The sequence below is a fragment of the Dama dama genome, chromosome 5, assembly GCF_033118175.1.
Source record: "Dama dama isolate Ldn47 chromosome 5, ASM3311817v1, whole genome shotgun sequence".
NCBI lineage: Eukaryota > Metazoa > Chordata > Mammalia > Artiodactyla > Cervidae > Dama > Dama dama.
Genome location: NC_083685.1, coordinates 21,894,815 through 21,906,899, shown reverse-complemented (window position 1 = coordinate 21,906,899; position 12,085 = coordinate 21,894,815). Strand labels below are relative to the sequence as shown.

Below are 12,085 nucleotides of genomic sequence, written 5' to 3'. Positions count from 1 at the left end.
AAAATATTTAAAGTAAACTTTTAAGAAGTACAGTATACAAGACACCCTAGTGTTTCAGGTGGTAAAGAATCTGCCCACAATTCAGAACTAGGGTTCGATCCCTGGGTTGGGAAGATCCCCTGGAGAAAGGAATGGCTACCCACTCCAGCACTCTTGCTTGGAGAATCCCATGGACAGAGGAGCCCAGTGGGCTATAGTCCATGGGGTCGCGAAGAGTCAGACACAACTAAGTGGCATACAAGCAGAAAAATATTCAGTCAAAAGTGCTTTTCTATAAATTTAAACGACATACAAGGTGACCAGCACCCAGGTCAAAAAAAGGAACATTATCAGTTTTGCCAAAAGGCTTCCTTTGCCCTCCTGTTCACTATGCCCCCTCCAAAATTTAGGGGATTCATTTTGCCTGTTTTTGAACTTATGTGAATTGGATCATAAAATATGATCTTTTGTGGCTGGCTTCTTTTGTTCATTATATTTATGAGATCCACACTGTTGTGTATTTTCCTTTCTCCTTTTACTTTATAGAATGTTCTTTATATCTTCTGGAGGTAATCCTTTGGTATATAATATTTTAGAAGAAAATAGAATGTACTATTACCAACCTAATAATAACTTTTTATTTACTTAAATAAGCATATTTAAAGAACTATAGACTGCTATTATCCTAAACAATAAAACCCATGAAAACACAAGTGTGATTTGCTCATTATAACTTTTCCCCCAAATCCTTTTTTTAATTAATTAAAAGAATGTTCATATGTATGCTATCAAAATCCTCTCGTGCTCCACCTGTGTGTTTGTGGGGATTTGTTTTTGCTTTTCTGAAGAAGAGGGGAGCTTGTCCAGATTAATCACAGTTATCATTCATTCTCACGTTCGACAACTGTTACTTACCTACTTGGCAGCCAGCTCTTGTTCTGGGTTATTCAAATGCTTTTCCTGCAGCGATGACTTTAACTCTGAAATATAACTTTATCCTCTCTAAAATTCTAAAATAACTTCTAGCGCCTTCACTTTTTTTGATGATACAATTTACTTACCCTTAACCATTTATGCTTTTAATAGAAAAAAATGGAGACACAGTCAATTCAGTTCACTCAGTCATGTCCAACTCTTCACGACCCCATGGACTGCACCACGCCAGGCCTCTCTGTCCATCACCAACTCTCGAAGCTTCCTCAAACTCATGTCCATTGAGTCAGTGATTCCATCCAACCATCTCATCCTCTGGTGTCCGCTTCTCCTCCTGTCTTCAATCTTTCCCAGCATCAGGGTCTTTTTCAATGAGTCAGTTCTTCGGATCAGGTGGTCAAAGCATTGGAGCTTGAGCTTCAGCATCAGTCCTTCCAATGAATATTCAGGACTGATTTCCTTAAGAATTGACTGATTTGATCTCCTTGCAGTCCAAGGGACTCTCAAGAGTCTTCTCCTTCCGGCACTCTGCTTTCCTTATGGTCGAACTCTCACATCCATACATGACTATTGGAAAAACCATAGCTTTGACTATATGGACTTCTGTCAGCAAAGTAATGTCTCTGCTTTTTAATATGCTGCCTAGACTGGTCATCGCTTTTCTTCCAAGAAGCAAGCATCTTTTAATTTCATGACTGCAGTCATCATCTGCAGTGATTTTGAAGCCCAAGAAAATAAAGTCTGTCACTGTTTCCATTGTTTCCCCATCTATTTGCCATGAAGTGATGGGATTGGATGCCACGATCTTAGTTTTTTGAATATTGAGTTAGTGAAGACACAATATAGCTGTTCTATTCACAAAATAATTACAGAATTCAGAAAATACAATATTTCCGAGTGCAATGCAAAAAATGTGATGTGGTCATGAAAATGCAAAGTTGTCTAATCGATGCCTTCTTTTACTCTTTCTGTCTTTGTAATGAAAATATTTAATGCCTTTTTTACTACACAAATAATGTTGCTTGTAAGAATATCAGAAAGTACAGATAAGCCAAAAAAAGAGGGAAGAAGACTGTGTTAGGAGTAGATTATATTTTTAAAGCCGACAAAACACTCTCATTCCCAAATTAATATTAGTAGATAATTCAGATTTAGAGGCTCAGACCATATTCCTGCGAACAGCCCTGGGCTTAAACAGAAGACTCTATGGCACCTCAGGCCCCGCCCCTCCCTAACTTGGCCCCGCCTCGCTCCGCCCCCACAGGTCTTGATTTTTAAGGTGACCCCGCCTCTAGCCCCGCCCCCAAGAGGTCTGTTAGTACCAGCTCTCGCGATAGCGTAGCCCGGAAGTTTTCCGTCCTGAACCTTGGTGGGGGCCCACGTGGGTTGGGCTTAGAAGTGCGCGGGTCTTGCTATCCTAACTGCAGGAGCCAGGAGTTCGGGCGCCATGGGGAAGCTGCGCCGGAGGTACAACATCAAGGGGCGCCAGCAGGCGGTCCCCAGCACCTCGAAAGGCCCTCCCGAGCCGCCCCCCGTGCGGCTGGAACTGGAGGGTAAGAAGGCCCTGGATAGGGGCTGGGTTTCGGGTGAGAGACCAACCAGGGCCTTGGGGCCAGGGCTGGCCAGTGGGGCTGAAGGACGCCGGGACTATGTCCTGCTTCTGCGACTCCGGAAGGCTCCCGGAGAGAGGCCACCCACCTCAGATGATCCAAAGAAACGGGGAATAGTGACAGTTTTCGTTTTAACTGAGTTTGGAACAATACCTGGAGTTTCTTTCCAGTGTGGTCGTAGTATAGCAACGTGGGGAATTTGGACAAGAAAATAAGATAATTACATTCATTTTGATGGCATCAATTATAACCTCCCTACCAGCGACCTTTAAGTTTGTATTTTTCAGCCCAGGTCTGTCTGTCTAGCTCCAGGCTGCTTGACATTTGCTAAGACTCCTCTGTTTTGTTAGGGAAGACTATGATGTGCCAGGCACTATTCTAGGAGAGTAACAGAAGATGAGATTAAGGCGGGAGAAAAATCCCTTCCGTGCAGTTTATATGCTTTTGGGAAGAGACAAGTAAAGAAAAACACAGAATATATAGAATATTTTGCATACATTCATACTAAACAGATAAAGTACAAGAGGTGTTTGGTGGGTTGCAGAGTTTCGTAAGGTAGACGGGGAAGGCCCCATTGAGAAAGCATTGAATCCTTAAGACCTGAGGGCCATCAGAATGGCTGAGTGGAGATGAAATATTAAGTGGGGGCAGGATGGGTAGGACCTGGTGGGTCATGGTGAGAACAGTGGACCTGCAGGGTTTAGAGCAGAGGAGGAACAAGGCATGGGCTTAGGTTTTAACAGCATCGCTCTGGTGCTGTGTTGAGGAAAAGCAGTAGAGGGCAAAGAATCAGGGTGATTGGAAAGGAGGCTGCTGAGTACAGTCAGTAGGGCAGGAGTTGATGCTTGGTCTGGGGAGGCAGCAGCCGAGGATGTGTGAGGTAGTTGAATTCAAGATATATTTGGAAGACGGAGCTAATAGGATTTGCTGGCTGACTGTGCACAAGAACAAAGGAGATGTCAAGAATGAATCCCAGGTGTGGGGTCCAGTGGCTGGAAGCTGGAGAAGGCAGGGAGGGGCCAGCTTGGGAAGAGGCCAAGAGCTTGGATTTGGATATGAGTGTTTTGGGGGCCCTGTTAGATATCCAAGTAGAGGGATAGTCAGGCAGCTGTTGACTCAGATGCTTAGAAGAGGCAAGTCCAGGGGAGATAGCAGTTTGGAGTCATCACTGTGTATAGATGGTATTTATTTAAGTCTGAAGACTGGACCACCTCTCATTGAGCAGTGAGTTTAGCCCAGTGAGGTGAGGGGAGACCCTTGGGAGTGTGGTTGTCCAGGGACCATGAAGAAGACCCACCCAACATTTGTGTCATGTTGCTGTGGGGTCAGGGAGGGAGAGAAGGACCCCTGGATGTAACACCGGGGAGCCCATCAGTGACCTTGATGCGTCCAGTTTCACAGGAGAGTTGAGGATGAAGTTATTGAATGAGTTCAGTTGTCTTGCTGGCTCTTGAAACTGAACACACTCCAAAGTTAAACTCATCCAGCTGCTTGTATAGGATCCCTGAAGCTCAGTCTGATTCAGGCATTAGGGAAGAGTGGGCCTAGATTCTGGAGGTGGAGGGAGGGAGAACCGGGCCCAATGGGGAAGCCTACTTCTCTTCACCCACTAACCAGCCTCCTCTTCCACACTCTCCTCTTGGACCCTGAAGGCAGTGAAGTTATGGGAAAGATTGTCAAGGTGGGAATCTGGAGTCTGAATTCCCTCCTCAGAAGTTGCAGGGATTGGCTGGGAATTGAAGTAACTCACCTGACATCTCTGTGCCTCAGTTTTCTTAGCTGTCACATGGGTCCAGCAGTTACATACCTGTTCATAGGGGTGGTATTTTGGGAGAATATATTTGTAACTGAGAATGCTTTGAAAAGTAAAGACAGGCTGTGTCTTTACTGACCTGACCTGTGATGGGCATCGTTCATTGTAGCAGCAGTAACAGCTCAGGAAGTGAGATAGACTGACAGTGAAGTGAGCGCAGAGGAGCCCGAGGTCTTTTAGACCCAAAGATTTGGGAAAAGTTTCTCACCCTCGAATAAGACATCTCCATGTATCCTTGAGACTTTTAGGGGCCAGAGGGACCTTATAAGATTATAAAGCAGCTTGCCTTCTGCAAAGAGCCTTCTCTGATCACTGATCCAAAAGTTACCCTCTTTATTATTTTTAGCATATCCCCCTCCCCTTTTTTCTTCCTATGGCATATTGGTTCCCAAATTTTTTCCTCTAAGGACATTTTTAACGTTCTTAAACATTGAAGACTCCAAAGTGCTTTTGTTAGTGTGAGTTCTGTCTATGGAAATTTATCATATTAGAAATTAAAACAGGGATTTGGGGGCTTGGGGTTTCTTTTTTGTTTTTGATTGACTTTTGGCTTCTGTGGATCTTTACTGTAGCGCACGGGCTTCTCTTGTTGTGGCACGTGGACTCAGCAGCTGCAGCACACGAGCTTAGTTGTGACGTAGGATTTTAGTTCCTCAACCAGGAATGGATTTGCACCGCTTGCAGTGAAAACATGGTGTCTTAACCACTGGGACCACCAGGGAATTCCCAAAAATGCCGACATTTAAAAATAGATATAACACAAGCTCAGAACTTAGTCCACTGTACACCCGGAAGAGAGTATCTTTTAGAGTTATTGTAAAAGTGGTTTTGACCTCACAGACTCTATGAAAGCAGGACCCTACTGGGAGGAAGACACTGGTGTAGTTTATTCCCTCCTTGCTGTACCTCCTTCTGTCTCCTCAAAACACAAGTATGGAGGTACCCCGACTCATGGCTGAGGCTGACCTGTGGCAAGTACTGGATGGAGAGTGTAGTAAAGGGGCGGCGGGCCTACATCCCCATTCCTGTGCAGGTGCTTGGATGGCTTGCACAGAGGGCAGGAGGGCCACCCCAGAGGAAAACAGCATTAAGATAGCATCTTGAGACCCTAGGCATCCTCGCTGTCCAGCCTCCAGGGCTGTGGGTCAGGCGAGTGTATCTTTTCAGATAAGGAGACGTTGAAAGGAGTCGATGCAAGCAATGCTCTTGTCCTTCCCGGGAAGAAGAAGAAAAAGACCAAAGCCCCTCCCCTGTCCAAGAAGGAGAAGAAGCCTCTGACCAAGAAAGAACGGAAGATGCTGCAGAGAATCTTAGACCAGAAGGAGAAGAAGAGCCAGGTATGCATGCTCTGTCTGCACTCAGCCCTCCAGACTGGCGAGGGATGGGGACAGAAGGGGTCTGTGTCCCCTGACATGATCTCTGCAATAGGACCGTCAGATGGAACTTTCTGAAATGAAGGACAAATTCTTTGTCTGCAGCATATAGTACACTGGTCACCAGCCATGTGTCACTGTTGAGCACATGAGATGTGGCCAGTCAGATTGAGAAATTGATTTTTTTTTTAATATATTTATTTGACTGTACCTGGTCTTAGTTGCAGAATGCGTGATCTTTAGTTGCAGCATGTGGGATCTAGTTCCCTGACCAGGGATCAAACCCAGGCCCCCTGCATTGGGAGCATGTCCAACCACTGGACCACCAGGGAAGTCCCAGAGGAATTGAATTTTTAATGTGATTTGGTTTTAATTAATTTAAATGCAAATAGCCACATATAACTAGTGCCCCATGTGGGACATGCAAAATCAGAACCTTCCAGCCCTTGAAGGAGGACATGCTTCTGGTGTGTCTGTCAGTCTGGAATCGGTTCAGGTTTATAGAGACCAGGTTTGTTGAACTAAGAGTCAAGTCGATCAACGTGCTCACTCTTTATTCTCCACCCCACATTCATTTTGTTTATTTTTTAAACTTTATCCTAGAGAGTTTTGGCCTTTTTTGCTTAATGTTTTCTTAAGGAGAAAATTTTGTATTGAGAAATTCTAACATAAATAAAAGTAGAGACATTAGTGTTGCAAGGTCCCGTGTACCTGTCATCAGCTCCAACAGTTGTCAGGCTCTTTGTCAACCTCGATCATCTCCACAGCTGGCCACTTTCCTTCCCTGTAGATCAGAGCCCAGGCAGCCTCAATCTGTACTGCTTCTGTGTCTGTCGTGACAAATGACCACCAACTGGGTGTCTTAAACTGTGGAAATGTGTTCTCTTGATGATCTGGAAGCCAGAAGTCTGAAATCAAAGGGTGGGCAGGGCTGCGCTCCTTCCGAAGGTTCCAGGGGAGGGCAGTGCCTGGCCTCTTCCAAATCCTGGTGGCTCCAGGTTTCCTTGGCTTGTGGCCACATCACTCCATTCTCTGCCCACATCTTCACATGGGCTGCTTCCCTGTGTCTCTCCTCTGTGTATCTCTGATAAGGACACTTGTCTTTGAATTTAGGACTCACCTGGTTAATCCAGTATCTCATCTTGAGATCCTTAATTACCCTTAACTTGAATAAGATCCTGCCCCGGGACATAGGCTTCCCAGGTGGCGCTAGTGGTAAAGAACCCGCCTGCCAAGTGCAGGAAACTTAAGAGACTTGGGTGTGATCTCGGAGTCCAGAAGATCCCCTGGAGCAGGGCATGGCAACCCACTCCAGTATTCTTGCCTGGAGAATCTCCATGGACAGAAGAGCCTAGCAGACTTCAGTCCATAGGATCGCAAAGGGTAGGACACAAATGAAGCAACTTAGCATGCACTGGGACATGGATGTATCTTTTTGGAGGGCCACCATTCAACCCATTATGTAGCATTGTATCCGTGAATATTTCAGTTTGCATCTCTAAAATAAAGACCATTTCCAATAACTGCAGTGCCTTTAGCACATCCAGATTTTTTTCAAAATACCATCAAATATCCAGTAAATAGTCAAACCTTGCACCATTTCATTGCTGCTCCCCACCCCATCTTTTGTCTTTCCCCCTTATCATTTGTTGCAGAGTTTGGTTTGTTTGCCTCAAAGACTTTCCAATGGTCTGGATTAAATTTTTTTTATCTCTGTCATTTAAAAAGTGTTCTTCCACTGTCCAGTTTCCTATAAATTGGTAGTTGGATCTGGGGCAGTGGCTCAACAGAGACAGTTTTGCCTCCACTGAGACCATTTGGCCAAGTCTGGAGACTTTTGGGGTTGTGACGATTTGGAGGATGCTACTAGCATTTTGCAGGGTAGAGGCCTGGGATGCTTTTAAATAGCCTGCAGCGCCCAGAACATCAAAAAATTACCTGACTCTAAATGCTAGTAGTGTGGAGACTGAGAAACGTGACCTAAAGGCTTCAGGACACTACCTCCTAATAGTCTTTTTAAATTGGAGTATAATTGCTTTACAATGCCATGTTAGTTTCTGCTGTATAACAACATGAATCAGCTATAAGTCTACATATATCCCCTCCCTCTTGAACCTCTCTCCCATCCCTCTTTAGTCATTTTGACAGGGTGACCACACAGGGTGCTGTGACCACCAGGGGACACACACAGGCCTGCCATTAGCAGCTCTGACATCAGTCCCTGGAGCTCTTCATCCAGGGGAGGACTCACTGTCCTGTGAGTGTGTACTGTTTTTTAATCCTACGAGCATCTTTGCTTGCTATTTTGTACATTGTTTTTTCTTTTCTCGATTATGAAATTTGTGCACGCACATATACATGTGTGTGTACATATATATACATATATGAGCACATATAAAGTATCTGTATAATTTCAAGAATAGTGAAACAAACACTCGTGACTTGCTCACCCAGAGGAAGGGAACCAACTGGGCCCCCCCCCCCCCCCCCCCCCCACTGCTTTATTCCAAATAGCGTGGGGACTACTTCCCATCACACAAAGAACTGTTCCTCCCTTGTACTAACTGCCGGGGAGTCTTGCATTATACAGATGGGCCCTACTTTATTTATTCCATCTCCCTTTGATGGGCATCTGGCTAGTCGATAATCTCTTACGACACACCATGGGGCAAAGAGAACCTTGTTTATCCAACCACAGAGTCTGTAAGGGGACGAGAAGCCACCCCAAGCTCACATGTCTGTCAACATTAAGAATACTGTGAAACCAGGCAATTGAAGTTGAGCCTTTGGTTTAAAAAAGGCTGTGGGTGTTAGGGATGCTGTAAATTTATTTAGAGTCTCAACTTCCCTTCTAAAGAGAGGCTTATGATGCCAAATGCATAACACACTCATGTCCTTCCCCCAGCGAGCTGAGATGCTACAGAAATTGAGTGAAGTCCAGGTTTCAGAAGCTGAAATGAGACTCTTCTACACCACGTCCAAGCTGGGCACCGGGGAACGCATGTACCACACCAAAGAGTAAGTCACCAGGTTCCTCTCTGAAGCCCGTTCCTCCCGCCAGGATTCCCAGGGCAGGGAAATGTCTTGGAAGTTATGGGGTCTTCTGGGGTTATGAGAAAATACATTTGCAATGACCCATGTGCTACAATACGTCCAATGGGTAGAGACCTCACGTGCTGCTGAATATCTTACACTGCGTAAGACAGCAGAGTTCCTTACTCCAGGGATGCTGGTGTTTCCCTGAAGCACCGAGTCTTTCATTTCGGGTCCCTCCAGCTGGTGCAGGGACGAGTAGGTTAGAAATTGCCATCAGGTGGTCAAGAATTCGATTTAGCCCATTAGCAGGTTTTGTCTGGTTCATGTAGCATCAATAGGCATTTGGATCTTTTGTCCATGTGTGAGTCTTCTAGAATTTCGGTAACAAGGCGCCACAAACTAGGCACCTTAACACAAGAGGATTTTATTCTCGTGGCTCTGATGGCCGGAAGTCCAAAGTAAAGGTGTCAGTGGGTTGGTTCCTGCCAGAGACAGGAGAACCTGTTCCATTCTGTTCTCTAGCTTCTGGTGGTGCCAGCAATCCTGGGTGCTCTGCAGCCCACGTCACCCCAGTCTCTGTGTCATTGTAGTGTCCTCCATGTGTCTCTCTGAGTCTTCCATGCCCTTCTCCTGTCTGGGTCTGGGCTTCTGTTTTCTTAGGACACCAGGCACGGGATTTAGGGCCCACCACAATCCAGTTTGACGTCATCTTAATGATGTCTACAAAAACCCTGTTTCCATATAAGATCATATTTTGATATCTGGGTGGCTGTGAATTTGGGGAAGACAGACACTTCCACAATCAATATTTAAGAATTAGGAGATTTCATATGAAAATCCCAGGTTCCCCCTCATGCCCCAGTATTGACCTGTTGGATGAAGTGGCCACACCAGCTGGCATTCCCGCAGGGCAGCTAGCCTGAGGTGGGGCCCATGTATTCCCTCAGCTCAGGCCCCTGCTCGCTGCTGTCTCACACTTGGCCTGTGTTCATTTCCAGTACTGTCCCATAAGACTTGGGGCACATTTAACGACTGCTTATTGAATGCAAAGTGCATCTCAGGCTCTCCTTTGGGCCCTAGGAATAGAGCAGTGCACAAAAATAAAGTTTCTTCCCATAAGGAGCTTACGTCCTGGTGATGGGGAGATGGGCAGTAGTTAGACAAATACATACACATCTAGTGCTGTAATTGCTCAGTAGAAAAGAGCAGGGTGACGAGGATGGAGAGGGTGGGAGAGGTGATGAAGGCTGCAGAGTCAGGGGAAGTCTTCCTGAGAGGCGACCTTTGAGTCAAGTGAGGGAGAAGTTACCTGCAGGGACCATGGACAGCAGGTGCAAAGGCCCTGAAGCAGGAAGGGGTGTGGCCTCTGAGTCCTGCCTCTGATGAGCCTTCAGCAACCCAGAGCTGCCTCAGGTCAGCTGGCCCACCCTAGAGTCTAATTTCTGGCCTTCTTGGCAGGAAACCAGATGATATGGCAGCCCAGGGTCCGGAGAAGATCAGCAGCCTCAGTGGGGCCCACCGGAAGCGCCGCCGCCAGGAGGCAGAAGAAGAGTCTGAATCCTCAGTGGACTCTGAACCCGAGGAGGCCCCAACGGACAATCGATCAGAGGCCAGTGCAGGGTCGGCCCCAGCGCACCTGCCACCAGCTCCATCTGGGGCCACGGGCCAGAGCCCAGTGCCCAGCGGCCCAGCCAAGACTCCTTCCCCTCCGGCAGCTACTCCCACAGCAATCTCTGCTCTGGCCAGGCCCGCATCGAAGCCTGCCGTCTTCATCCCTGTGAACCGCTCCCCTGAAATGCAGGTTGGTCGCTCCGGTGTTTGATGGAGCGCTTAGGGGATCAGGTCAGTACGGTGAGGGGCTGAGGGTGCAGCAAGAGGGCATCCCAGGATGTGAGCAGGTTGCGTCTCCTTCTGTGTCTAGGTTTCAACATCTGGGAAAGGGGGATAGCTGTACCCGCCTTGTCAGGCTGATGAATGAGTACCTGGCACGTGGTGGGGCTCTTGAGATGGGTGTCAGCTGCCTTTCTCATCTTCTGGTCACTGTCACCTGCAGCCTCTGACCATGGGTCCTGGCCCGTGTCCACTCCTCGGGACAAGAGCTTAGGCTATGGAGTCAGTTGACCTGCAACGGAGTGCTGGTCCCTCCACCTCCCAGCTCATTCCTGGGCCCCACTTTCTTGATCTGTGGAATGGGGGTAACTGTCTACTCACAGGGGTTCCACTTCTCTGCACTTGGTTTCTTTGTCTGGTAAAGTGAGTGTCTTACTGGGTTGTCACGACAACAAGATTAAGGGACATGAAGCTCGAGGCCCATGGAAATATAGAATAGAAAATATTAGTGCATTGTTCCAATTAAGAATAAGTCGTTTAATGAGACTGCTTTGAGGTTGGTGATGCCTCAGGGTTTGACCCGTTGTAGATGGTGGTTACTCCATCTACCTGCCAGCCCAGGAAGTAGAGCAGTCTGCAGCCTCTGGAGCTTTCAGTCCAGCGGACAAGACCAAGATGGACAACACAGTGTCACACAAGGGGAGGGACAAGAGCCACGGAAGGGAAGATCGGGTACCATGAGGGGCAGCGCGGGAGTACATAGGCTCATCAGGGAAAGTGTCTTCTGGGCTAAGAGCTCAGTGACCAGCTGAGAACAGGGGGGCCATCCCATACTGAGAACTGCGTGAGCAAAGCCCCTGAGGCAGAGGGCTCATGGGTCTCAGAGCAGCAATTTCAAACCACAGATTGGATTGTGGAAACATGTGGGATGCCACCAGCTTTTTTTTTTTTTTAATGGAATAGAATAGAAAGTATTAGTCACTGTTCCTCATGAAAAGTAGTAGTTTACTGAGAGGGCTTCCCAGGTAGTGCTAGTGGTAAAGAACCCACCTGCCAATGCAGGAGACGTAAAAGACGCAGGTTCGATCCCTGGATCGGAGAGATCCCCTGGAGGAGGGCACAGCAACCCACTCCAGTACTCTTGCCTGGAGAATCCCTGGACAGAGGAGCCTGGTGGGCTACAGTCCACAGGGTCGCAAAGAGTCAGACACAACTGAAGCGACTTAACATACACGTTTAATGAGATTGCAATTCTGGTCACAGGTACATTTGTGTGCTTATATATGTTAGGTAGTTAGAATAGGAGAAAGGAGTCCAGAATGGCGGTGGCAAAAAGACAAGGAAGGGGAAAGCCCATGAAAATAGAACAAAGGAAGGTTCGAGAACCGGAGTGAAGACCTCAGGTGAAACAAACAGCACTCATGGCTAGCCCAGTTTACATAGGGCAGACCCAGGGGGAGGAGAAAAAACATATAAAAAGAAGAGCCAAAATTGGGCCAGGGACCTCTCTT

General features: G+C 47.0%; 1 protein-coding gene across 2 annotated transcripts in view; it reads left to right on the top strand.

Annotated features, from left to right (window-relative positions):
• The first annotated feature begins 2,267 nt into the window (after positions 1-2,267).
• The window catches only part of DHX37 (DEAH-box helicase 37), a 31,042-nt gene continuing 21,224 nt past the window's right edge, over positions 2,268-12,085 (top strand). For both annotated transcript variants that reach the window (XR_009692861.1, XM_061142110.1), the window contains exons 1-4: positions 2,268-2,465; positions 5,503-5,672; positions 8,614-8,726; positions 10,203-10,545. Coding sequence is in view for 1 of the 2 variants with exons in the window: in XM_061142110.1 (XP_060998093.1) it covers positions 2,360-2,465; positions 5,503-5,672; positions 8,614-8,726; positions 10,203-10,545 (732 nt within the window). In the remaining variant the exon portion in view is untranslated. The remainder of the gene's footprint in view (positions 2,466-5,502; positions 5,673-8,613; positions 8,727-10,202; positions 10,546-12,085) is intronic.